Below are 26,450 nucleotides of genomic sequence, written 5' to 3' on the forward strand. Positions count from 1 at the left end.
AAGATGCACTTCGTAATAAACGTCACGTTGCACCCTAATTTTGAGATAGTAATGTCGCTGAAGGTTGGCGGCATTTGGACGATACCCAACGCACTCACTGGCACATTTGCATCCGCACAATTAAAGGTATAACCATCGCTAACGCCACCCCCTAATGCTACCAGGTGATGTGCAGTTCCTGGAGGACTATTATTAGCATTAGCGTCCCAACTGTAACCGTCTGATTGAAATATACACCATGGCTACATTCATTTCTTCCGATTACGCTGCACCCTAAAACCAATCTGAGGGATGCATCCTATAGGCCATAGTACTCCATTGGCACCGAGCACTCTATTCATCATGAACATCTTCACTCAGTTACTGTAATGTGACTTCCCAGATCCGGACACAACAATCTGCACCTGCGCTGACCAACTTCCCTTTACCCCCTTGAGCCTCCCCAAGCCATGTCACAACATTTACACCACCAGGACCAGCACCTCTAATTGTGGTGTACTTCATCGGCTTCGCCACGCTCCAGACATACACATTCGTGTCGAGCGAACTAGACGCAAGGTGTGTTGGTTGAGTGCCTGATGGGGAAGGGAGGAACGCCAGAGAGGTGATCCGCGCAGTGTGAAAACTCCAGCGAGAAGTTATGGGCTGCGGTGTTCCGCCTATTAGTTTGGATATTCTAATGGAAGAATGAAGGGAAACCTCACCGTGCGGTCCTTGACGTCATACAATACTATCTTGCCAGAAGACTGATTGCATTATCAGGATGATAGAACAACCGTCAGTGACTACCAAGTGCTGAGGGATTGCATTTCACGTACGTCACCGGCGGCCAGCAAACTCCCGTCAGCGGAAACCGCTACAGCATGAATCGTGCCCTTGTTGCCATCAAGTACAGCAGCTTCTTTTAAAGCTTTGCCATCCCAGTCGTATACATGCACTTTGTGATCCTGCAAATAAGCAATTTGATATGCACCCGAAATAACATGAGTTTACAAAGATGATAAAAATACTTAATGTACGTACTTCACCACCAACAGCTACAATCGAGCCTCCGGCAGCAACAGAACTCGGGACATACGCAGGTTTCAAATCAAATATGCGCTGGTTATCCCGCACTGCTTCTACCGTGTTCGTCTCCGCGACGAAAATTGTCCTGTCGTGCGCAATAGCCAACGTCTTGGGTTGTGCTAATGTAGCAGAGGATGCTGGGCTGGGGGAATAGACGCTGGACTTGAATATCTAAAATTCAAAATAAAAGAGCTACAGACATACGTGAACTTCCCGCCTTCGATCTCGCGAACGCAGTCATCAAATCCAGTGGTAAATACTTTTCCACCTTCTGCTACCATTCCTGATACAAGACTTGTATGAGTCTGACCAGAAATTAATTTCGTATCGCCTGAGGCCGCCTCATAAGAGATAATACGCCCATCGGCTGTACCAGCGAGGAAAGTGCTAGCAGACACCGTAGCTGCTGCCGTGATTGCTTTTTGAGGGCCCTAGGGGTGGCAAAAACCAAGAGTAGTTTGTGAAGCTGAGTGACATGCAAATATAGTGGCCAAGGTTGATCTGAGAAACACACCTCAAGGATCCTTGAAGGTTTGTCCCCAACCCTGCGATCGAATATATTCAAATCGCCAGACATGGAAAGTGAAACAAGATTTTCTGCACCACTCCAGGTATTTCCCATTTGTTGATGACCTATTTCAGTGCCGAGGTTCCAGGTTGTAATGGCTTTGCGTGTTTCAACATCCCCTACGAAAGATCTTAAGCAGCCTTGACGGAGACAATAGGAACTTCGACATACAAAGTTTGACAGTGCGGTCAGCGGAGGATGTGAGGATTGATTTGCTGTCTGGGCTCCACGAACAGGCCATCTAGGAATTATATAGTGCCATTATTGAGGCGGAATTCCGGGAGGAGTATATGCGCACTTACAATACTTCCTTTGTGTCCGTCACCAGTAATCTCTGCGACTGTATCACCCGTCTTGCCATCATAAAGGAAGATTTTGAAGTCTGATCCCACACTTGCAAAATGGTCTCCAGACGGTGCATACCGCACGTCTTGTACATACTTGGTATGTGTTTTGATAGTCTACAAAAGGTTGTGTGTATGCTGTTTGGAATTTCTTTATCTGAGACGATCTAACCTTGTCATACTTGTATGGGGCCCCTGAAAAGCTCAGTTTAAGTTTAAATTATACTTTAGGTGTGTATGTGTATATATACCTTGATGAAATACGATCAGAGAGTCATCAGCTGCTGTGGCAGCTCTGAAAGGCCGTTGATGCCTTATGGAAACCGCGTTGATAGCCTTTGAAATGTTTCATCTCGGTTACATCTCGGAAGGACACGCAAACATGACCATGAAAAGTGATACTTACTTTGGAATGACCTGAGATTTCTCCAGAGGTTGTACCGGTATCCATAAGGAAAGCATGTCCAAACCTTATTAGGCATTAATAGCCAAGAAGTGATGCTGTGAAGATGCGAAATGATGTGAGCATACCTTTCTTTTCCGTCTCCCACAGCTATGATCCTCTTACTTTCGCCATCCCATTCCAAGTCATTCCTGTAACAGGTTCATCTCGTCAACACGATCGTCGATCTGATTCTACATATTATAACGCAATACTAACACGCGTCCAGATATGACCTTATATTCTCCTTTGAGTGTCTGATCTTCACCGACGGTGTCCCATATCTTTACTATAACATCCAAGTCAACATTAAGCATACAATGAATGAACCTAGAGAACTCACCAGTTCCCGTTATGTCTGCAGAGGCACAGTAATAACCAGAAGGTGAGATGCGAGCTACGGTAGTGTTCTGCACGTGTCCTGAATACACCACAGACAGTGCAGAATCCTGTGGTAAGCTCTCAGAAATGGCTAAGATCTTAAGTAATTCCAGGTGTCAGACTAACGTTTAAATCACGTATCTATCATATCACAATGTCAGAAAATCCATGATTTGAATAATGAGCTTCAGACTTACGATCACGGCCTTCCCATTAGTGTAGACGACCTTGTCTTTGCTTGCACTAAGCTTCGTCGAGGAACCACGCGTGGTAGCTGGGTTGCACGGATACAGAGCTGCTCTCTCAAATGACATGTTTTCTGCTTGATCTTTAGAAAGAGAAAGGGTGAGTTTGCACCGAGTTATATCGATGCCGGTTAACTAGTACTGCGGCGTAGTAGCTACTGCGGTTATATATCTTGAGACGTAGTTAGAGTTGATCCTGATTCTGGTAGATGCAGTACAGATAATGAGCAGATAATATCTTGACAGTATACCGAATATTTGCAGTGCACCAGTCGATGATGTTGTCTAACAGAATGCGTCCAAGCAAACATAGAGATCTAGGCGTAACTACCTTGGTCCGGGCGTTGCCGGTACCACTAAAGATTGTAAAACACAGTACGACAGTACAGGTTATTGAAGTATGTGTCATAGTCATAGCTAGATAATGCCCGCCAGAGGCAAAGTTGACAAAGATGAGCGGGTGCGAACAATCAAGTGCTTCCTAATCCCCCGCGGGCTGAATCCTGTAGCCGAGGCAAAGAACAAAATTAATCCCAATTACCATTTCAAGAATAAGAAGAATATCAAATTGAATGGAGTATGGGTAGACCAAAACTTCTGAGGTCGAATATAGATAGCAAAATCCCCTACAAAAATGCCGTGAGTGAACTGGAGCCTTCTCACCCATCTACTGGCGATTGCAGTCGATCTCCGACGTCGTAGTTCTTCAAAGGGTCCTTTCTCAATGCCTCGGCCTCAGACAGCACAACAGATCCTTTTGCGCCAGCACTTTTTGGTCTCATGATTGTCTCAGGCGCAGACAAGGTGGGCGTTGCAGGGATGTCAATATCAGCCTGAATTATTCAAGCCCATCAGGGAAACGTGAAGGCTAGATGCATGGGGTCCAATTACTCACCTCGTCTCGGAACGGTGTAAATTTAGGAGTAGAAGGAACGCCTCCATCTGCCCCACCAGTACCATCAACGAACGGAACAATGGAACTGTTCCTCGCGGGTGTCTTCGGTGTATTGTCCTTGTGCTTTGATATGGGAACGGGAGGCGGGAGCATCTCGTTGACTTCCACGCCTTGCCCTGGTCCAGGATCCCTGAATGGTACAATCCTCGAGGTAGCGGAGCCAGAAGCTGAAACAACTCGTCGAGATCGTCCGGCCTGCTTTAGGGTAGTCCCTCCTGCCTTTCTGACTTCTGGAACATTTTCTTTAACGCGAGTTTTTCGAGTACCAACATCTGACCACGGTGTGGGAGTGTCAGGAGCTTCTTGCAAGTCGGAACCTGAGGGGTCTACGAAGACTTGGAGGCGTCCGTTGGGTGTCGGCCTCGTCGGCTGAGTAGAGGCAAAAACGTCACCCTGTGATGACGATGCTCGCGCCGAGGAAACAGAGGAGGTCCTGAGAACTGTCCTCGGAGCGGCAGGAGGCACATCACGGGTAGGAGGAGGGGCTGCAGTGGATGTCATCATTCGTTTCTGGAACTCGCGGTGTTTACCCTTCAAACGATCGAGAGGTTCAGCTTTCCTCGCAATACCAAGAAGATACGCGTTGTCCGCATCACTTCGTCTGATAAGCAAGAAAATGTGAGGATACTGTAATGCATAAGACACCCTGGCTTACCGTACTGCCCTTTCGAGGACAGCTGCGTGCTCTTCGTAGAGAAGTGCATGATCCGTGCCAATGTCGTTTGCAAGTAAAAATTGGTAGATGACTGCGGGTCTTTCGACGTAACTTGCGTATAGTACCCATAGCTTGAGGTACTTGATATCACCTCTCCATCTGCCACCACGGTCGTCTTTCAGCACCCTTGTTGCTTCCTCGATGAGCTCTAGTAGACCAGACTCTGCACTCTGACCCTGAGGATAGTTTTCCAGGGTCCAATAGACAAATCGACAGTAAGCCTCTAGCGGATTGTCGTCGTCATCTTCAAGAGCAATCTGCACATTTACACGAAGACGTTTTCGAACAGAAAGAAGCTGGGCTTCGCGCTGGGCGTGTGGCGTGGATAGAATGACAGAAAGAGTAGTTACACGACGTCCAGCTGCCAAAGGCTGTATATTTTCCTTCGCAGCTTCCAAGACGTCGCAGTCCACGATCGGAGGTTCCTCGGTGAACACATCGTTGTGGTCAGTATTCTCAGCTTCCATGGTCAATATTGGAGACCTGTCTAGATTGACAGAAATCACAATCAAACTCAATGTGAGAATGAAACTCCAGATGCAAAGATGGATATTACTTGCAGGTGTCACGGCTTGAGCTGGCAGGTGTGGTGAGGGTTTTCTGTGTTTCCAAGTCGGGATCGCCTCCAACGCGCAAGGCCGCTCACGTGAGTTTCACATGACCTGGACCAGACGCGGACTAGCGGGGATCCGCTTTATTCTCATTCTCCACGGTCGCGCTCACCATCAGAAAAATTCACAAGAGACAGATGCAGAAAGTGTAAAGGGAGGAGCGTGAAGTCCGGTAAAACATAGGCGGAAGAGCGTTTCTCAAGACAAGGCGCAGCATCTTGTGCTGACACACTGGACAGATTATCGACATGTCGACGTATGCTCGACCTTCTATTTTCAAGGTACAATTTTTGCGGCGACCGCGCGGTTGGGGATCGGTGTTCTCATGCACATACAATGGAAGACTTCTTGTCGGTATCAGATAAGCAGGAAGACTCCTGTACAGTGGTACAATACAACGAATCTCGCATTGGCTGTCAGTGGGAAGATATACCTTGGTAACTTGCTCACGAATCATTCACAGACCGATCGTGTTCACTCGATGATCGTAGTGGCTGTGAAGAGGAAGCATATGTGAGAAGCTTGGAACCTTGCTGAACACCTACAAAGGATCTGGTGATATAATGGAGTTCGGCCGACTGTGCTGTGAGTTTCAGCCCCATCGCAGTCCCAAAAAGGCAACCATTGTGTTGACATGATCTCAGGCATGCGAGTCATCGTGCACGATAGCAGACTACAGCGTTATCTAATGACTTTGGTTCACGGTCATACTTCTTCACAATTATGGCACAATGTCTCATCAGAGTTTCTTCCAATGTTATTGGTGCTGAACGCTGAGATGAGATTTTATCGATCAAAAAATTTATTATCTGATAAAGTCGAAGCTGACTATGATATTTAGATTACTTCGTCCAGTAGGAACTCGAATTCTTACTTTTCCAAAAGTCAGGTCAGCCCCCAAGCAAACTTGTTGCCGCCTTCCCGTTTATTTACTTTACCCTTGAATTGACCGACGGCAGAGATATCAATCCTGACAGCTCCTCGATCTCAAAATATCTATCCTTCTCGCAACGTTTATCCGTGCTCTGCTACGAGGTCAACCATGGCATCAACAGTCTCATGAGATCCTGCTGCGCTGGGACTATACCCGTCGTATCAGCGGCTGCCTCTGTGATCCATTCGAGCGCGTTTGGAGCTAACTTGGGCTCGGATCATTAGTGAAAACGGCTGTTACCTTCCGGATCTTATCTGCAATGCTCCTTGCCTCGTATGATTTTACATATTATCCTTGCACCAAACACAAGGCAACTTCCCGCATGCCGCAGACTAGAAAGGGTTAAAATCGTATTGTTAATACAACCTTCATCGTGTCCAGCGCGTGTTACACGAGTGTGGGTTAGAATCTACCTCTCTCGCAAATTCATAAAATTAAAATGAGTCGCCGTCGCTCGACAAGGCTTGTCCCTGCCAATGTGAACCGTACTAGTATCGTGCGGCATCCGATTTGGGCGCCATTACTGCGGTAATTAAGTCGCACGAAGGCATGTTACGAGCACTGTTTATCTGCGCCTGTTCGCCGCCTTCAGCTTGACTCGGGGCCCAGGTTCGAGCGTGTGAAATGACGAAAAAACGGGCGTCTCCAAATCTCGATACACACTCAATTGAGCACAGGGTCGTATATAAATTCATTACGACACTCCGACTGTAATTGTGTAAACTCAAAATACATCCATTGTGTGCGTTGAAAAAAAAAATAATAGCAAGCATAATAATTTCATTGAGATCTACTCCACGGCTGTACATTGATTGTATTCATTATAGTCCACAACCCGTTTCCCCAGGAATGCACAAGAGACATCTCTAGACGTCCATAAACTGTTACAAAGTACTGAAAGTCATTAGATGAGATGATAGTCGTAATCGTAAGCGTGGAGAAATAATAAAAAAAAACATGGTCGTGGCTGCCTCTACTGCATACTTTTGCTAGGGCCGACGACTTCTTGCTTCACTTTCGAGAGTTTCGAGATCGTTTCGTCGTCCAAGTCAAGATGAGCCTTGACAAGTTCAGGAGGCGTAAGCGCAAGCCATTGATTTAAAGAAATATCTTGGAAAATAGCTAAGGTGTCATGACGGTGAATCAGTCGCAATCAAATACAAAACGAGTTGCACATACCAGATTTAAAGATTTCTAGGAATTTAAGAGTTGTGTTTCCGGTGTTTTCGATGTAATGTCCTTGATAACAATGATGTCAACAGAATACTATGATAGCAAGACGAGTGAAAGTACCATATGTAGCAGGAATATAAGCAACATCGCCCGCCTAATTGTTGAGCAACCTCAATCAGTGATGATAGGACACTTCTGGAGACAAACTCACTTGAAAGTCAGTCGTCTGTGCATTAGACAGCGAAGCAAAAGCTGTGATACGGGCTTCTCCAGTGCTGTAACATTTTGTAAGATTTAAATCTCGAGTATAAAGGAGTAAAACGTACATGAAGTAAGTCCACTCAGGCTGAGTAGGGTGCCACTACATGATTCCAGGTAAGAAACGGCATAACTATATTCCAAAGCAATCAAGATTACTTACATGAAGCTCCCTAAAAATGCAGAAAAGGTTATCAGTAACATTGTCGTTGGGGTTGAACAGTTCTAGCTCACCTCATTCCGCCGACCTCGACAGTGACCTCAGCAGCACAAATGGTGGTCGCAGCAGGGAAAGTCCTTGTGTCCGCCACTTTGTAGGTACCACCTGGTGCTTGGGTTGCATTGACCTGCGAGAACGGGAATGTATAGGCGAGAGGCGTGTCATTGGGCACCACCATATCTTGCTCAATGTTCGCAGGGGGGGGAGTTCCTAAGAACGAACAAAATCAGACACCCAGTAATAATAATCAACCACATTTAGATCATGGACGCACCAGGGAAGATATAGAGCTCTCTGGAAGGGATGTGGTCGAAGGCTTCCATAGGTACCTGGAAGTTCTTGGCTATCACTTCCTTGGGGATGTGCGCCATCCAGTCCGTAAGAAGGAAGGTATTGTCCTCGCTGAAAGTTCCGCTGTCAAATATCAACAAAAACTCTGCTCCTTCAGCAGTGGTGTTCTTTGCTTGAATGCTGTTGACATTTCTATCAGTGCTTAGACGGTGACATACCACATACTACTCGCACCTGTGGGGGTTACCCGCTGGGAAGAACCAGAGATCTCCTGCGGACTGTGACAAATAAGATGTCGAGAAGCAAAAGCTAAGAGAATTTATGCATACCACATCTCCTAGGTAAACTTGACCTTCCGGAGTCACAGTACTGACACGAAGGTCGCCCTGTAAATGATTAGTTTATAGATCACACACATTAGCTCATAGTAAACGCACTTTCAGTACATAAGCCCACTAGTATTGGAATGACGTCAGTAAGGGATAATGATACAGCAAAAGCTGAATGTTTACCTCTCCAGCGCTGTGCCAGTGAAGTTCACTGCAACATGATAGTTTAATATAAGAGCCGACTACTCTAGTTGGAAATGAACTGACCGAATTGCACCTGCCTCCAACCGCATGTCCACACCTGGTCACATCGGATAAGCGGTCAGATCATTAGCTGATGAAAATTGTGCATTGCACGCACCAGCCAGCTCAGTCGCAATAGGCATGTCATTTACTGCAAGGTGAATCATCAATATTAACGAGAATTTCAATAAGCGAGGGAATAGGCTACTCACCATTCTGTTGTCGTGCCCACCCACCAGTTGCAAGGCGATTGTGACTCAAGGACATAGGCCACTTGAAGTTCGGGCTATCCACAAAAGGTTAGCGATATACAGCAACACGAGATAGGATCGACAGGACATACACCTCGCCGTTATCGGTAGTGGGAGGTGCCAAGGAGTCTGTGTTCTGTCTGTCGAGTTCTACATTCTGCTGAGCAATTATGGTTGCTCCAAGTGAGCCACGAATGGGCTCTGGGGTGGTTTCAGTCGTTTCGTTCCACAGAGGATAATTAGGATCATCGCTAGCATAAGGGACTGTTGGGGTGCTCGCTGGAGCCGAGGCCACTCCTGTGGAAGCTGGAGCAGCGATAACGGCAGAAACGAAGGCCAAAGTCGACGAAATAATACACCAAGAACGCATATTTAACAAAAGATGAGTAGACTGGTTGCTGAGAGTGTACTGGAGACATAATGAAGTAGAGTAGCAGGCTTTTATATGTCTCGGATTATTTTTTTGGATCCGTTACGTTCACGAACCTGAAACGGAGCAACTTGCGAGGGGAGCGCTGCCATAGAATGCGAAGGCCGCTTACGAGACGTCTTTGGCCAAGGTTTGGCCCAAGGCATTGGAAATGTGTGATATGGTGAGTGTGTATTCATTGGTTACGAAACGAGGAAATCCCACCCGCATATGCATGCATCATGCCTTTCTCAAGGAGATGGAGTCCGATGCTAGTTGAGTGCCACGGGATAAGTGCCGATGCCGCATCGTGATTCAACGTCACAGCAGAAAGACCAACTGGGGATGGTGTAAGTGATCTGAATCTCAGGCATTACCACTTCGATCGTGGTTCGTATTTGCTGATTATCTTCGCGGAGAATAACACTCCAGGGCTGCTCTTTCCGCTCGCTTCTACCTAATTTTAATTATCTTTTTTTAGCTGTTCTTTTCTTGAGTGAACCGTGTCAGTAGTACCCGTGTCCAAACGCGAGGCGATTCCAAACCATTGGCTCGTGAGCAAATCTACATCCTATCAGTTGGTCGCTCTCACTTATACATGAACGGGACTGCAATGCTTTCAAGCCTCTATATCGCCAGGAGATCCCCGTCTGCACCCCTGAACCCGGAATTTTAATATTCAATAGAATTGCTTGGTTTCACTTGGCCCTGTCACAAAATGTCGACCTCTTGCTGTACCTGTACGCTACTACATCCTCACAACACATGTTGACGTTGTCATTCCAGCCGCGGCATAAACTTGGAACTATCATGATGTGGCAAGCATCATGTGTTAGATCCGGGCTCACCCAACTGATGTGGCTCAATGATCGATGACTTGATCTGGTCTAGTTATTCGATATATTTGGGGATGAGGTTATTCACCTCCAAACCAATCGTTGCAAATACCCCACATCTACAGGCGCTCCTCCCAGATATCATTGTATTTGAACCTACTAGCAAGCACACACTTCCCTATCAAGCCCGAATGCATATTCTACCTCATTAAAGGCCTAGCACTTTTGTTCTCTACGGATCAAGCCACCTGCTTCCCAAACCATACATAACAATCCATCATGATGCTTCAGAGCCATGCTGTCACTGCAGTCCGTTCAGGAATGGACGTAATATGCAAAAGCAACAATACATACCGATGAACACACTACCATCAGTGACAATGCTACAGTGGCGCTGAATGTGAACACAACATAGGCATCTAGTGGCGCTGGATGCAGTGAGCACATGGTCCTCTTCGTAACTCGGAAAATATGCAAGCCCAAAGTTTACCAGCATTTGACCGATTGAATGGAAACTGTTGGTCCGATCAGCCATGGTATTTGGCGCCGAGTCTGACACATATGGTCAAGCCTGAATACCAATGTGTATTTTTCAGGGGCATAGTTCTCCGTACCGCATGTACTGGTTTATTATTGCTGAAGTGAAGGCTATTTGTTGACGCGCCTCCTATCGGGAACGTTGAAAGACGACCTTACCGCCTCAATATTGCTTTGTCCTCGGAACTCTTTTCGAAAGCTTCCACGATTCCGTGCGTATCCACGTCATTTCACATCGCTCTGCGAAAGTCCTTAGTTGCATTCATCATGTAGCGTACCGCGGGCGGCACACGTTGGTATCATCTCAGATAGGGAGCACTTATCATCTCCGAATTGTGTCAAAATAACCGTCGGTGACTTCTGGGTGTCCGCACCTCTTTTCTTACATCGTGAGGGACTGCGAGGAGATGGGACGCCGTTGAATTATAGCTGTCACTTCCTGAGAAGATGTAGTAGCTCTTCCGATTTTGCGATACGGGTAACAACCTCATCAACACGCTCGCCGAGTCTTACTTAGCGGTGGAATAATATTAGAAAGGTATGTGTATATTTACCTAGCACCCTCGAATCTTCTCCAGCAGCCATAATAATTTGTGCGTATGTGGAGTGGCCTTTCTCTCTCAAAAAGGCGTTAACTTAAAATACTAATTAAACAATGGTGATACAAGACGCAACTTTTTTTTGCTTCCCCTTCGAGGTGTTATACAGTACGCGTGTACACACTAAACATAGCAAGAGAAGTCCTGCACAATGCATAATTATGGCACATAACCTCTTGATTTTCGGGAGGAGGAGTGTTTCAAAGATAGCACCATATCGATGACATTTTTAGACGTATCATCATTGGCTACAAAGGCGTTCAAGCGGCTAGTCCACGAAGATCACATTGCGCTGGAATGCAGGGAAAGTTATGCCATTTTCAGGAGCGCTAGGGATTTCGGTTGAAGGATGAAGGTTCATTGGAAAAGCAAAAGTAAACCATAACAGTTGCTGAGGAGTATTTTTGTCTCAAAGAATCCCGATAATCTAGGAACTTGCATTAACCGAACATATCCGTAACGAGATGGGAGCTAAGTGGCAAAGACTTGAACTCACTGGTACTTCCCCATTAAAGGGTATCCACTTCCTTGTAATAATTTTCGCTTTATTTTTATCTGTGGAAGCTCACCACGAGAAACCGCCGGGGTACGTACCGTATCGCGTGACGTAAAGATCTTTTAATAGCATGATGCGAACTTAGGTTTTCGAGTTGCGGTTGCGGATACGAAAGACCCGGGAAGGAATATCAGTGGAGGAAATGCAAAGACTTCTACTACAGACTCACGATCTCTACACAGATCTGGATTTATCAGCATTCCAGGGGCCGATGCTTCAACGTGGTACCGATGTCGCCGGGAATGCACAAGATCTTGCAAGTAAACATCGAAAGGGATGAAATCGAATCAGTAGCCTCTAGCATAGCACTGAGTAACAGTGTTCACCTATACAGAAACTGTTAGCTTAGCATGTACGTTATTGTATTCGCGACGAGTCCGATACAAAGCGGTCACTGATGGCGACGAGTAATACGCAGGAGCTGGTTTTCGGACTACAATCTATTGTCCGTCGAATGGCCCCTGGATATTCTGGTGTTCGAAGGAGATTTATCGGTGACCGTATCTGTCAAAGAATGGTAGGCGAGATTGAAAGATTCTTGCGATGACCGGCTCCTTTAGCCGTCTGGTAGTCGCGACGAGGTCGAGATGCGGACTGCTCAATGCAACCACGGGCAAACAGCCAGGGGAAAATACTGAACGCGGAAAGCTACCAAGATAGGAAATAGCCTAGACAGATACGCTATAACGGACAGATCCTAAAAATAATCATCGCGTGAATGAGAAGTCCATGTACACCAGGACCACCAAAAACGGTAGGACTGTAGGTGAGATCATAAACTATGTAAATGATGAAACGGCGATGGAGATAAGGGGACATGCCGTTGATTCCTGCTGGACTTCAACGAAATTGGACGCTCTCTTTGGCGGTCTTCAGAGTAATGATCCATTGACCCGATAACTTGGATCGCAAGTCGGGGACAACGGGAAGATCCTTCCAGGGCGATTTACAGTTGACCGTCAGCATCACAAGGTGTGGAGCATCGAATTACTATTTCTACCTGCGGCGACGTGCTCATATGGTCAGTCCATCGCAAGATGAACCTTCTGGGAACCAACCGCTGGCAGTCCAACAAGCAAAGGTGAGAACGATCTCGAAACTACATACATGAAAATTTCCCAAAAAGACCTGACGAGACAGGTCTCATAGTCATTAGCAGAGATAAGACCGTGGCAGTAACAGCAACGCATCAGCGAAGTGATCAGATCGGCTTGAACGTTTATACTGGCGCGCAAAGGCAGTTCATCAGGGGTAAGTAGGCAGTGTAAGGGCGCTTCATCCATCCCATGAATTTTACAACCTTGAGATACCCTCGATCAGTGGGAAGTAGAATCTGATAATACAATACATGATTATTCGTGGCAGTGGAGAATAGTGTCAGCAGGTACTGCAAAAAACTCCGATGACAACTGACGGGCTCACAGTAGGCTGATTCCCAACAAGGGATGCTCGAAAACCACGACAGGAAACGCGAATAACAGTTCATTTGACACGGCGGTCAACAAGTGAGCTAACAATTTTATCCGAAGAGAATTTTAAGAAACAAACTGAATTACTGGAATGAAGTCAGTGTCATTATCCGAGGGTCAAGTCATCAACAACGTACGTCTGAAGGGATGCCACGGGGCGGTAGCAAGCATACAATAAAGCAACATACAAGGTATCACTGCCCTGGCTATGAAGCCTGAGGCCTTGCATGATACTATCACGACAACTCTGTCGATGTCTGTCCACGAAGCGAATGTGCAAGCTGTGAATGTCAGCACGAAGAGAGATCACGAAGAACGGAATGAGAAAGTAATACTACTGTGAGCATTGAATTTCGCTGTAAAATTATGTTGTGAATTTACTGGTCTCGTCGTATTAGTACCATGATGGCTGTTGTGGACGATGGCGGAGAGATGCCCAAAAGGGTAAGGAAAGGGCTGGCTGCTGACATAATGGGAGTCTGTTTACCACGGCTCCGATTTTTTCACTGTGGCCTGCTGTTTCGCTCGAGGCGTTCACCGCACGAAAAGGTCGTTCTGTTTTTCTTTTTCTCTTGTACGTTTCTTTACTTGAACATCCATCTCAGCATTAAGCTCAAGTCTTACTTTAGTCTTCAAAGTTCTTGCCATCGATTTCTGATAATCACGATGGCTTCTGGATACGCCCCACCCCCTCCACAAGAGAGAGAACTCCAGCCTCATCCTTACCTTCATGAACCTCTTCTGTACATTTCTAATCTCCCCCCTTTTGTTATGGATGAAAATCTTGCTCTGGCGTTCCAAGCTTGTGCGCCTTTCAGACTTAATATCACGCGTGATGGCAGCAACCGCCCGCTGTCGGGCACCATCGAGTTTAAATACCTTGAGAAAGGTCGATTCTGTGTGTTAGGACTCATTGTATATCCCACTAATACCGTCTCTTTCTTCTTTCAGCTGAAAAAGCACTTGCCACTCTGCAATCGCGTCCAATTCTTGGTCTTCAGCCACCCGTACTCTTGGTCTTATCTCCTTATACTCCAACAAATCCACCGACCCCCTTACCTCCTCCTTCTGCGTCTCCTCGGCTAGTGAAGCATTTACCCGTCGGCTACTCCGATTTCCAGTTATACGACATTTTTAGGACCTACGGTGCACTTGCGTCTGTACGCACGCAAACTGGATTCGGTAGCGATACTGGTGTCGTCGAGTTCTGGCGTGAAGAGGATGCACGAATGGCAGAAGAAGCTATGCATTGCGCTGAAGTGGAAGGCCAAAATATAGCTGTGCAAGTATACCAAGCCAGGCGAGCGAGTGGCAACGTATCCGAGTTTAGCGCCAATGCTCCGACCTTCGTTCCTTCGGGGTCCGTTTTCCCTTACCCAACGCAGGTATGTGCTTTCTGATGTGATCTACGAGGTATTTCTAACCCGGGGTATCAGTACTCCCCGCCTCGTGCGAGTCCTTTCCCTATGAGGAGTTCGCCTGTATTTGTCCACGGTCCTGGCCAGCAGGTTCAACTCGCTCCGATGAGTGGCCCTGGCTCAAACAGTCACAGTGGCCTCATTGATCCGTGCAATCTTTTCTGCAAAGTATGTTCCATGGTCATATGGCTAGGAACGACTCAATAAGGTGTTCTGTATAGAATCTGGATCCAGAAATAGATTCCAATGGTTTATTTGCGCACTTCCGTCAGGTAAGATTGTCGAGTTATCAATCTGGTCGTTGTTTCTGATGAGCCTCCTTTCTTAGTTCGGGCAGATTGTAAGGTACGGATACTGTGGCTTTGACAATCGCATATAGTGACCCACCAATAGTGCTCGCGTCATGCGGAACGAGAATGGGGACAGTCGTGGTTTCGGTTTTGTTTCTTTCCAGACGCCTGATCAAGGTACTCATCATGCTATGCGTTGTTTGTGTCAAACTGCGGTTGATGACAGCGTCTTGATTAACAGCTTCGGCTGCTATGCATGCGATGAATGGCATGGTCTTCGGTTCTAAGCAGTTAGTTGTCCGGCTTCATGAACCGAAACAATTGCGGCAGGAAAAGCTGGCGCAGCGCTTTGGTCACAATGGTCACCCCAGAAGCGCCAGTGGAGCAACAAGCCCTACTGCAAGCGAAGGTGGGGAAAGTTATGTTGGTTGGTCCAGCCCACGTCATGTTTCTTCAGCATTGGGTTCCCCTGTTATCAGTCATCTCGACGGACCCGGGAGGGGAAGAAGAGGATCTGGGAGCTATTACAATGTCAGCTCATCTCTTTCTGCATGGCATGGAGGCTCACGTATTTGTTGTAGGCTGCTCTCACTGGAACTCTTAATTTGCCGATGCGTTATGACGATCTTGCGGCATTGTCACCGGTCGTTCGAAAGGAAGTACTGACGGGCGAGTTAAGTCGACGGATCAAGGCAACAGACTCGGTCCCTGCTGGAGATATCGACACTGTCGTTGAATCTCTTGTTAGTCTGTCTCTCAGCGAGGTCGTGTCAGGTTTCCAAGACCCCGCCAAATTTACTGATCAGATTCAAAATGCGAGAAAGTCTCTAAAGACGTCAAAGTCACCATCACCTCCTGCAAAATCACCTTCGCCTTCAAATTCACAGGATTCTCGCCTTCTCGATCCTAATGCCCTTAACGCAACTGCCTCTGCTCCGGAACATCCTTCTACTCCTATATCTATTTCTGCGTCGTTGTCTACACCTCCTCGTACTTCGTCGCCTTCCGGGTCGGTTCCACCAACCTCTGAAAAAGATCGCATGGCGGCAGCTGTGAGCAAACTCGAGTCGTCTCGCCAGGGCGAACTCACTGAGCTTCTGATGAGTCTACCTAAACGGGAGCGTGCTATGTGTCTTTTCAACGTTGAAGTGCTTAGAGCAAAAATCGCTGATGCCAAGATGGTCTTGGAAAGTGATGAAGTTGATGAGCCTCAGAAGATCGAAACCCAATCAGTGCAATCAGCTCCCGCACCCGCGCCTCAAGCACCCGTAACGCCTCAGGCTAAGAAAGTCATTTCATCTGTTCAGGATTCACCTCAGACACCTGCTCTGTCTTCTCGTGGCCCTTCCGCTGCTTCTTCACCTGTTCCAGCCACGCCTGGTGCACCTTCGCATACTATTGCATCGCTTGCGCGTTTGCCTGCTGCTGAAATTGTCAAGCTAGCCAACTCTTCATCTGCGACTGGGCTGCCTTTGCCCAAAGCTGATCCATTGGTTGTAAAAACCACCGACGAGTTTGTAGACAGTTTACTCGACAAGCCAATTCAGGTCCAGAAGCAGCAGTTGGGTGATAAACTGTACGTGAAATGCTTTTCGTTATGGTTTGAATATATCTCATTCATATTCCCCATGATGTAATAGATGGCGGACGATCAAGTCATTTGGTATCAAGGGAGCTGTGCGTTATCTTTTATTCCTTTTATCTTCATTTGAAAATAATACATATGCATATAGCCCAAGCTTACCATCGCTCTTCTGGATCAAGACGATCTCCGTGCCTTGGCGCACCTCATGAATAGTTATCCATCTGTTCTCAAGGAGAAGGCTCTTCTGCTCCAGACTGCTCAGACTGGTAGCAAGTAATTGCCTTCCCATTTTCTATTCTCTTGCGTTCGGTACTTTGAGCTTTTACGTCCTTCTCATTTTAGTTGGAGTCCTTGACGGCACACATACTAGGAGGAATAGAGGAATACATTCTCGGAAGTTTCACATTTGCTAATTCTTCATCTATCTTGACTTTACCCTCTTTTCATTTGATTTTTCTGCTGGCCTTCACCATTATATTCCGGTAACATTTTACAACTCGATGTCCCAATCTTATTTGTTAACGACTTTTACGACCCATTTCTGATCGATTTTGTGTCTTGATCGCTTTCCAGTTACTGAGACAACCATATTACTCCTTTTTCTTTACCAATCTTATTCACCTGCACACAAAAATATGGTGTTTTCTTCTCGGGACGGCCTAAAGAATGTTAAGGAAGCAATCAATGCACATAAGTATCGTCTTCGTCAAGGTCCAGTCCCGTCGGACAACTTCTAATCTTAGTTGAAAGCGAAGTTTATGTCTTCATGGTTGTGATGATACAGGCGAACGATCGGAGGACACGTATCAAGAGCACCTTAATTTTATGACATAACGTACGTTAAGCAGAATCAGGATATGGTTTGATATTTTTTGGGAGTCGTATCGAACTTGCCCCTAAATCTCGGGTATGTCAGGAAGACTTCGAACGGACCAAACCGCTCGAGCTAAGGTACATAACGAAAAGATGGAGCCTAGATAAAGGGATGTGTTACGCCGTGTTAGTCATTCACAGCAACGACGATCTAGGAGACAATAGATAACAGAGAAAGCCACGCGCCTTGTCTGCTAATTCCGAGGTATCTACTTTGGCATCAGGGTCAGGTTTGCCGTAGAGTTTATCCCTACGTTGGTTGTCCCATCGAAATGATACCTGAACAGGAGATCAACCCCGGGAGCAAATTTCCAATTTGTAAATTTCAAAAAATAGCGATGAAATTACTGACGCTTAAGAGAATGGCGCAAAGAGCAGCCAAGAGCTCTAGTCCACATGTAACTGAAAAAGCTCCATGCTATCAGTGCAAATTTGGGTTTTGGGTGCCACATACTAGAAAATCCTTTGCTGGTTATACAATATTATATCAGAACGTCGGTAATTGGTTTTCGATGAAGCACGCACGTATAGGTTGGCCCTTCGCTCAAGGGATAGATGTGAGATCCAAGAATGCTTCCAATCTGACCAATTGCTCCGTAGATCGGGACGCCGGTCGCCCTCTTGGTCTCCGAACCAAGGTTATGTACAACTTTCATTACCGCAATATTAATGAAGCGGCAAAAACAAAAACACAAAAAAGCGACGTGACGCACACCAGGCGTTAACAAGGCCAATGCTTGTATAAGTTCCACTTGTGATACAAAAGGTGGCGAAATACCGAATATGTTGATTGTTCGGAATAGCTAAAAGTAAACTGGCAGAGCGGTTGATATGTTTCAGGATCGTTGAAAATAAACCGGTTAACGCACATATATCCGATGACTCCAATCAAACAGGAAGCTGCGGTGAAGATACCTCTACTCTGCATTCTGTCAGATGAGTAGGACAGAAGTACCATAGCAATTCCTGCGGATGCATACGGAGGCACAGTCAGAAGCTGTGCCACGGCATTTGCTGTCGTGAGGAAACAATTGAGAAAAGATGCGCCCAACGCACATAATGCAGAATTTGACTTACAATGACCTAATGTTTTAATTATAGTTGGTAGAAATGCTGAAATTGACGCTAAAGCACAGTTAAGTCCAAAATAGATAACTCCTGCCACATATACCTGGGAAAAGATAAGCTAAGACGGGCAATAGGATGAGCTTGATACTTACCCTCCAGTCAAGAAAGGCGGCAATGATGTGTCCTAATGACAGGTGAATATATCCAGGGTATCGGAGTCAGAGATTGATCGCTTACTTCGATTGATAGTGTGCCCGGTGTCGCCACTAGTACCCCTCGACATTCTGTCCAGAGCTAGCTTACGTTCCGACTCAGTGAGAAAACTAGTCGAGTCCGGCCGATCTGGAAGGATGAATAGACATAAGATCCCAAGTAAGATAGTTGGTGCACCCTAGAGATTGGTTAGCGAAAGGTAAGACGACTGACCATATCAGTGAACTGCTGAGACTAACCTCGATGATGAACAGAAGCCTCCACTGAGCGATGATGGGCTGTGAATGCTGGATACCAAAAGCTATTAGACCACCAAAGGCACCTGCAACAGCAGCAAAGCCAAGCCAATAAGCCAACCGCGTGCCATATTCTGCTTTTGTATAGTAAAAAGCTAAATATAATTTTATCAGTCGCTATACAGGTGAAAAGGATCTTTACGCCTACAATAATATACAACGATAGCAGGTCCAAAGCCAGCTTCAAAAACTCCTAGTCCCAAACGCGCCACTACCAGTCCGGCAAAATTCTGGGCTGTCGCCTGCCTATATGCTTGAAAAAAATATCGACGGATGAGAAAAAACACTGCTCTAACCATTAATGTAGAGCATAGACCCCAAGCAATAGCAGCACTGCCTATCCATATGCGCGGGTTATTATATTTCGACAATATACCACCAGGAACTTGGCATATAATCTAAAAATCAGCTCATTAAATTAGATCTAGTTCGACCTGACAGCGAAAGGACTCATTACATAAGTAATGAAGAATGCTGAATACACCGTAGCGAAGAGTTCTCCTGTAGGATCGCCACCGAGGACGTCTTCCGGTAGTCCTTGCAGACGCGCATTGCCCAAGTTGGATCGATCCAAGTCTGCATGATAAATAGGGCTCAGATCAAGCTCATCGGAGCAATATCCCTGGTTGAAGTAGGATATTAAGACTTACATGCGAACAAATAGAGAAGACACGTTATAGGTAGGATCCGCCTGTCGAGCTTCCGCAAAAGCCGCTTCTCTTCTGTAAACTGATCGAGCGGAATAGGAACGTCGGCTTGATCTATCCTAGATTCCAAGTTTTCCGCATCATCATTTGAGTAGTCTTCTACAATCAAAGATGGCATACTATCTAAATCTTCGACCTTCAGTCGTTATCACAAAAAACGCAGATGACAGTGTTCACAAACCTGAGGACAACGTAGTGAAATACTATATGACTATTTGAGTGCAGCTCTTTTTCCAGCTATACCTAAAAGAAATAAAATCATTAGCTTTTCCGTATGCTCAGTACAAGTCAAGCACGGTACACTCACAATTATGTGCAGTACTACTATTCGCTACAGAGAATGAGGACCGTACGAGTCACGGGTGACATGACTTTCCCGACGGTGCGATCGGGGTCTCACTGGCATACCGGTAAATTCTCACGCTGTACAGAGTGACAGCACGTGCCTTTAAAAAAAGTGGAACGTGAAGATGACCTGATTTTTGCAGGCCTTCAAATACTCTGTATCTTCACAGTACTTTTTGCTTTTCTTCACTCACTCCCCTCACTCCAGCTCCTTCTTTCTGTGAGTACTTCTTCCTACTACCATTGTATATTGCATACACTTTGTTTCATTTTGCGAAGACATCTATATTGACTTCGCCTTGTAGTTCTATACCCTCAAAATGTCTACTGAATACCAGGATGGCCGACAAGAAAATCGTGTCGAGAATTACACGAAGTTTTGGCAAAAAGACGTCAACAAAGAAGGCGAAACTGACAACCAAAACCGCGTTGAGAACTACACGGACGTCATAAATGGTATGATACAGACTTGGCGCTCAAATTGCTACCTCAAAAACTAACGATACATCAGGTTACTACGATGGTGCCACCGAACTATATGAATATGGCTGGGCACAGTCGTTCCATTTCTCACGTTTCTACAAAGGGGAAGCCTTCGCAGCCTCTTTGGCTCGTCATGAGCATTATCTTGCCTCGCAAATGTCTCTCCGACCTGGTATGAGGGTTTTGGATGTTGGATGTGGTGTTGGTGGCCCTGCGCGCGAGATTGCCCGTTTCGCCGATGTCAACATAGTTGGCCTCAACAACAATGATTTCCAAATCCAGCGCGCAAGGAAATATACCAAGCGTGCAGGGCTTGAGGACAATATCACTTTTGTCAAAGGCGACTTCATGAAGCTCTCTGAACAATTTGGCCCGAACTCATTTGATGCTGGTATGTACTAGAGTCTCATTATGCTATACGGTCTCGCCTGAAGAAAATTTCAGTTTACGCTATCGAAGCCACGGTTCATGCCCCAACGTGGGAGGGTGTATACGGTGAAATCATGAAAGTTCTGAAGCCAGGAGGAGTGGTATGTCTTCCATTCTTATGTACTCTGGCATGTGCTCATTGTTACTGTAGTTTGGTGTCTACGAGTGGTGCATGACGGATGCATGGGACCCGTCCATTCCATCTCACAAGGCACTTGGTCACGAGATCGAATTCGGGAACGGCATTCCAGAGATGCGACCTCTTGCCAAGGCCAGGGAAGCCATGAAGACCGTTGGCTTTGTGATCGAACACGAGGAAGATCTCGCTGAGCGTCATGATGAGGTTCCATGGTATTATCCCCTCGAGGGTGATGTCTGGAAGGCCCAGACTGCTTGGGACTATTTCACGGTTTGGAGAATGAGCTGGAGCGGCAAACTGGTATCCCACAATGCTATCAGAATGCTTGAATTCTGTGGTTTTCTACCCAAGGGTACGTGGGAAGTTGGCGAATCATTGAAAACTGCTGCAGATGCACTGGTTCGTGGAGGCCAGACTAAGGTATGCGTACGGATTCATTGACATGGGTATCTGATGTTAACCATTTTCACAGCTGTTCACACCGATGTATCTCGCTGTCTGCCGCAAGCCCGCAGAAAACTAAGTGTTCGACGTATAATCTTCTAGTATATATACCCTTAATGTCTACATAGAGATCTTGGAGATGCGCTTCATGCAATGTCATTCGTTTATGCAGGGGCAGTAGGCCTTGAGGATTTTAACTGCGGTGCGGCATGAATCCGATCTGTGGGGAGAGCTGGGAAATGAGACCGAATCCGTCGGCAAAGCCCGACATGCTGGCATAGTGCCAGTGATCTGTGGCTGAGATGCACTGATGCCCTCACGATGTCGAGCGATCCTAGCATGAGCAAACCCAGGTTACCGAAAGCCTATACAGACGAACAGCTCCTCTTTCTCCGTAACCACCTCTCAGAATTCGAAAAACGCTCCCATGGCTCCATTCGAGGAGATGCTAAGAAATTTGCACTCGAACGAGCAAATGAATTCATCGCACACTTCGGTCTTCCAGACGAATTTGAAGGTGTAGAGGAGCCTGAACCCCGGTTTCGAGAGGTGAGGTTTTATCTCGGCATATTTGCTCCTGGGACTTATCGAGTGTCAAGCAAATCTATAATTGGTATAAAAATACAGTTGGCAGAGCGAGAAGGAAGCTAGAGGGAAGACCTAGGTCAGCAAAGAAAGCAGCAGAGAAAGGTTTGGATCATTCCTTATCGGTCTTGCGGACGCTGCAACTGATTCTCTGTCCTTCAGCTGCTGCATTAGCCGCTCAAAATACCATCAGTTGGAACCCAAACCTAGCTTCACCAACTACCGTTCCGTATGCTGCTCAAACCAATGGACGGAACATCGCCCCGTCGTCTCAGGCGGCACAGCAGACAGCTATTCAGATCCAGTACAACGGATATCAACCATCTGGATCTATGAGCACGCCTGCTCCCAGTATCTCATTAAATGTTACCAAGGCGACTCTTCGAGAGGCGCTGCTAACACCTGCCGTCGACACAGCTACTCTATCATCCTTAATACAGAACTACATTTTATCTTACCCATCTACAATCCCGCTCACACCCGTTGTACAAGTTCTCTTTGATGCTGTATCTTCATCATCTTCATCTCAGTCTGCATCCCGTGGCATTTCAACCAATGAAACTATCTACAGCCTGCTTCGCCGTTTCCTCGACGCTTGCTCATACTTTCCTACATCCCTTATACATGCAGGTGTATCCGGTCCTCTATCGGGTCCACGTGCTCTTCAGATGGCAATCCGCAAATCATCTGTCTGGGTCCCTAGTGGATCTTCTCCAGGTGTTTCTTCCATGACCGATGAGATGGAGCGCATTGCAGCTGACCGTCAGCGTCGGAAAGAATATATACAATGGGCCCAGATCCATGCCGCAGCTTTGGAGCTCGGTATCTTTGCCGTTCGAGGAAACTCAGAGGTCGGCTATTCGGTGGGACAATCTTTCTCGGACATGATGGTTCGAGATGCAGTATGGGAGCAGGATGAGGCAGAATGGGTCGCTGGTATCTGTGTCTTGCGAGCCATCATCCGAACAAGCTCAACCGGTCAAAGGGAGGAATATGAACAACTCCTAAGGACTTATGAAGGAAGGTGGAAAGAAATTAAAGACGAAGCACGACAGGCTCTTGTGACGGTCAGATTATTCATATTTATCACCACGCGTTTTACTAATAACTTGGTATAGGACGTTTTACTTGGTGCCAAAGAGGACCTTAGTCGTTTAGAATAATACCTTATATTGTGAAGTGGTATCTGCGATATCCCCTATCACTTCAGAGCTTTTTCGCGTTATGTTGTACTTTGGAGTTGTACAACTACGCCTATTTAATTGTAGACTTCCGGCATTTCAATACTGTATCGTATCGAGTTCTGGTCATATTACATAGTACCATTGTAATTTCCGAGCTTGTGCTCGACCAAAAATAATGCCAACAAGCATTTGCGTACAATAAATGCAGTTAGAAAACGTGGTTGAATAAGGATACACCTTGAATCAAAAATTATGCACAAAAGCCAACGAAACAACAGTCAAACCTGAAGGCGAAAAAGCTCGATGATAATGGACCAGTAAGCCATACCCTGAATATTCAACGTTTTGCTCGTTTGACGTCTCCAGACACGCTCATGTCAAGTGCCGCTAACGGCTCCCGTCTGAGAGATGACCCTCCATTAGGTTGTTGTGCCAAACCCATACCTGGGAGAGGTCGTCGACTTCCTCCTGATGCCCTACCAAGACAAAGCTGAGCACAACAGAGAAAGACGACGCATATAGGGGACCTTACTGCATTGCTTCGGCATTTCTTTTCAATCCCGAACTACTTGACGAGGTCTTCCCATGTTGTGCAGGCTGGGGATGGCTGGGCCTCGGTTGAGCAGTGGGATTGTTCTGGATACACTGATTGAGTATAGGACCAGGAAGCGCGTAGAATACCATACCATTATAGAAGATTGTACAGGCCCACTCGGTGAGGTGGCAGACCGTTTCATATTGTTCTCCAAAGGAACAACAATATGGGATACATTGGGCGAGGTGACTCCAACGGTATTTTGACCACTCATTGGACGGTTCCCATTACTTGATGGTTTAACCACAGAACTGGAGGAGGAATCGACCCGCCGTGGTGTGTCTGATCGGTTGGCCTGATTTGCAACTGTGGAGGATGTAGAATCACCGGATGGTTGATATGATTGTAGTGCACGCGCGACTCGTTCATATGTACTGGCTCCAGAAGTCTGACGCTTGTGAGGCATATTTTGCCCACTAGAATTTGAGCTGTTGCTCGAGGAAGTATTCGCACGATAATGGGCCTTGTTAGATTGAGCTGCAGGTGCCCCGCGCGAACCACCAACAGAGTCGATCGGGGTTTCGCCCTCTCTGTGGTTTGAAGGTACATCATCCAGGCTGACTTCACCCACCCCCTCTTCGAAAACGATAGGTCGTCCCAGGTCTCCTTCTCCCAGGTCTACCGCAGCCAGGAATGCGTCGTCATCAGAATAAAAATGGAAAGAGTCTTCAGCTTGAATGCCTAATAATATGGTGCTCTCATCGACCGGGGTCCCCTCTTCCGTCAATTCATTTGGTGGCGGTGATTCTACAAAGGTCACTTTTTGCTGTTGTTGTTGTAACGGGGTCTCAGGAGCATTAGGTTGTGGCCGTTGACGATGATGGGCCTGTACTTGATTGGCCGGCTTTTGAGCTGGCGTTTCAAGGGGCGTATTGAGGCCTATTTTTCTGATGTGTTGGGTATCATTCGATAGGGGGGTATTGAGAGCTGTACTGCCTGTAGTCGTATGAGCTGGAGATTTCCCTTTCGCGTTAGGCGTGGAGGCAGCCACCGGTCCTTTGGGGAGCGATTCTGGAAGCAAGTGTCGAGGAACTGAAGAAAGCTTTACATCGCGTTCTTGTTCTGTTTTCACGGCTACTTTGCACGATTCCATGGTGGATTTTTCATTTGGGCGAGATATTGATGCATTGATTAGAGGAGCAGTAGAGGTTGATGATACGTTTGAAGCTGGTTTTTGTATAGGTGGTTTTTGGTCGTCAAATTCTGGACGTCTGTATAATTCGCCTTTGTCAAACTTTGCCTAACAGACAGATAAACAGCGGTCAATTTAGAATATACATATGGCACTATTGTCCACTACGCACCGGCGGCACTTTGATTTTGACGATTTCCTGTGTATATGATTTGTCGTATAGGCAGTTACCGAGAAGATTCCCAAAGTTACGTAGAGAACGCTTGAGACCATCTGTGACGGCTTCTTTCTTGCACTAGAAAACAAAAAAGTTATGCTTATGTATGCGCTATGACGAGTCAGCTTACTTTATCGAGAGCAGCACCTTTACTCTTGGAATTTTCAAGCAGGCCATATCCAACATCTTCATGAAATACACCATCTCTTAAGGTAACCCGTACAATTGCTGAAACACCAACATTATATCGTCTTGATTCTTCGTTGTAATCGACGAAATCGGTGGATAGGCTAACCACGCTAGAGCTCCATCCATTGAAACCAAATACATCATTGGCAAGGTTGATGATTTTCCATCCCTCTGCATACGTGAGTTTCGGCCCTCCACCGGGCCCTGGTCGTTGAGAGATGAACTCTGGTCCCAGCTTTTTATTTAACTTGGCCTGAAGAGTAGCTATTTTGACAGCTGTATCCGAGTTATCTGTCAAATCTATCATCATAGACCGGTCGGTTGAAGAGGATGCATGGGACATATACGATCCATGCATTTGTGAATCGAAAGACATTGATCCAGAGGTGATTATGCTGGGCGGTGGAGGACCCATAGATTGTCCGAAAGGACCCATAGTAGACTGCATGAGAGTATAAGAGTTAACAAGATGGCCACTAAAGGCTCCTGCCATCAAGAAAGGTTATACAAGACAGGCCAAAAGAAATTTGCAGCAATAGACCAGCATTGGTGGCTGTCGTGGTCACAGAAGGAGTTCTGTCGTGTACGTAACACGACATACCATGGCACGTGAAGTAAACCAGACGCGCTAGTCACGTGCAACTTATGCTTTTGCTTTTCACTTACCAGTGCCCAACTGGGACTCGGATTCTATTCAAACCAAAGGTATGTCGTCTTCTCTCTTTTATGTTATTCTCAGATTTGTACACTAGCTTCCAAACTGTCAATCTAGATGATTCTATTCAAAATGAGGATTTTTACTTTACTAATGTGCCAACAAGGTG

At 46.4% G+C, this 26,450-nt stretch overlaps 9 protein-coding genes across 9 annotated transcripts; 4 read left to right on the plus strand and 5 right to left on the minus strand.

Annotated features, from left to right (window-relative positions):
• Positions 1-163: 163 nt before the first annotated feature.
• On the minus strand, positions 164-3,349 carry SERLADRAFT_457585 (uncharacterized protein; the record flags this gene model as incomplete). Its single annotated transcript, XM_007313788.1, has 16 exons — positions 164-645; positions 705-746; positions 819-947; positions 1,024-1,210; positions 1,273-1,499; positions 1,583-1,755; positions 1,808-1,877; positions 1,939-2,097; positions 2,153-2,175; positions 2,232-2,316; positions 2,387-2,450; positions 2,512-2,574; positions 2,642-2,711; positions 2,766-2,871; positions 2,930-2,944; positions 3,001-3,349. The coding sequence occupies 16 exons, from the start codon at positions 3,115-3,117 to the stop codon at positions 361-363; spliced, it is 1,815 nt and encodes a 604-aa protein (XP_007313850.1).
• A 330-nt stretch (positions 3,350-3,679) lies between these two features.
• SERLADRAFT_445390 (uncharacterized protein) lies at positions 3,680-5,185 on the minus strand (the record flags this gene model as incomplete). The annotated part of the gene is made up of 3 exons (XM_007313789.1): positions 3,680-3,881; positions 3,944-4,604; positions 4,659-5,185. 3 exons carry the CDS (start codon positions 5,183-5,185, stop codon positions 3,708-3,710), a joined length of 1,362 nt encoding a protein of 453 aa, XP_007313851.1.
• Positions 5,186-6,101: 916 nt separating this feature from the next.
• On the plus strand, positions 6,102-6,583 carry SERLADRAFT_445392 (uncharacterized protein; the record flags this gene model as incomplete). Its single annotated transcript, XM_007313790.1, has 2 exons — positions 6,102-6,218; positions 6,289-6,583. The coding sequence occupies 2 exons, from the start codon at positions 6,160-6,162 to the stop codon at positions 6,485-6,487; spliced, it is 258 nt and encodes an 85-aa protein (XP_007313852.1).
• Positions 6,584-7,020: 437 nt separating this feature from the next.
• Positions 7,021-9,805, minus strand: SERLADRAFT_457589 (putative oxalate decarboxylase/oxidase; the record flags this gene model as incomplete). Its single annotated transcript, XM_007313791.1, has 16 exons — positions 7,021-7,385; positions 7,443-7,502; positions 7,557-7,590; positions 7,648-7,711; positions 7,763-7,797; positions 7,858-7,867; positions 7,929-8,124; positions 8,189-8,385; positions 8,440-8,483; positions 8,535-8,591; positions 8,643-8,660; positions 8,718-8,745; positions 8,802-8,835; positions 8,896-8,928; positions 8,990-9,063; positions 9,121-9,805. 16 exons carry the CDS (start codon positions 9,396-9,398, stop codon positions 7,237-7,239), a joined length of 1,311 nt encoding a protein of 436 aa, XP_007313853.1.
• A 4,295-nt stretch (positions 9,806-14,100) lies between these two features.
• Positions 14,101-17,004, plus strand: SERLADRAFT_433578 (uncharacterized protein; the record flags this gene model as incomplete). Its single annotated transcript, XM_007313792.1, has 10 exons — positions 14,101-14,332; positions 14,386-14,819; positions 14,871-15,020; positions 15,074-15,124; positions 15,181-15,197; positions 15,246-15,319; positions 15,384-15,673; positions 15,724-16,718; positions 16,783-16,819; positions 16,876-17,004. 10 exons carry the CDS (start codon positions 14,101-14,103, stop codon positions 17,002-17,004), a joined length of 2,409 nt encoding a protein of 802 aa, XP_007313854.1.
• Positions 17,005-17,473: 469 nt separating this feature from the next.
• SERLADRAFT_457597 (uncharacterized protein) lies at positions 17,474-20,219 on the minus strand (the record flags this gene model as incomplete). Its single annotated transcript, XM_007313793.1, has 17 exons — positions 17,474-17,700; positions 17,787-17,879; positions 17,953-18,002; positions 18,055-18,068; positions 18,126-18,249; positions 18,314-18,414; positions 18,470-18,614; positions 18,678-18,771; positions 18,821-18,852; positions 18,906-19,059; positions 19,121-19,272; positions 19,326-19,419; positions 19,474-19,575; positions 19,635-19,753; positions 19,828-20,007; positions 20,066-20,127; positions 20,192-20,219. The coding sequence occupies 15 exons, from the start codon at positions 20,000-20,002 to the stop codon at positions 17,674-17,676; spliced, it is 1,476 nt and encodes a 491-aa protein (XP_007313855.1).
• Positions 20,220-20,350: 131 nt separating this feature from the next.
• On the plus strand, positions 20,351-21,921 carry SERLADRAFT_457598 (uncharacterized protein; the record flags this gene model as incomplete). Its single annotated transcript, XM_007313794.1, has 6 exons — positions 20,351-20,449; positions 20,535-20,685; positions 20,741-21,103; positions 21,157-21,242; positions 21,293-21,700; positions 21,753-21,921. The coding sequence occupies 5 exons, from the start codon at positions 20,550-20,552 to the stop codon at positions 21,801-21,803; spliced, it is 1,044 nt and encodes a 347-aa protein (XP_007313856.1).
• A 112-nt stretch (positions 21,922-22,033) lies between these two features.
• SERLADRAFT_445397 (uncharacterized protein) lies at positions 22,034-24,055 on the plus strand (the record flags this gene model as incomplete). The annotated part of the gene is made up of 5 exons (XM_007313795.1): positions 22,034-22,273; positions 22,324-22,414; positions 22,472-23,376; positions 23,428-23,969; positions 24,029-24,055. 4 exons carry the CDS (start codon positions 22,046-22,048, stop codon positions 23,470-23,472), a joined length of 1,269 nt encoding a protein of 422 aa, XP_007313857.1.
• SERLADRAFT_405547 (uncharacterized protein) lies at positions 24,048-26,230 on the minus strand (the record flags this gene model as incomplete). The annotated part of the gene is made up of 4 exons (XM_007313796.1): positions 24,048-25,328; positions 25,393-25,515; positions 25,568-26,068; positions 26,228-26,230. 4 exons carry the CDS (start codon positions 26,228-26,230, stop codon positions 24,048-24,050), a joined length of 1,908 nt encoding a protein of 635 aa, XP_007313858.1.
• Between the last annotated feature and the right edge of the window lie 220 nt (positions 26,231-26,450).

The sequence above is a fragment of the Serpula lacrymans genome (assembly GCF_000218685.1).
Source record: "Serpula lacrymans var. lacrymans S7.9 unplaced genomic scaffold SERLAscaffold_2, whole genome shotgun sequence".
Taxonomy (NCBI): Eukaryota; Fungi; Basidiomycota; class Agaricomycetes; order Boletales; family Serpulaceae; genus Serpula; species Serpula lacrymans.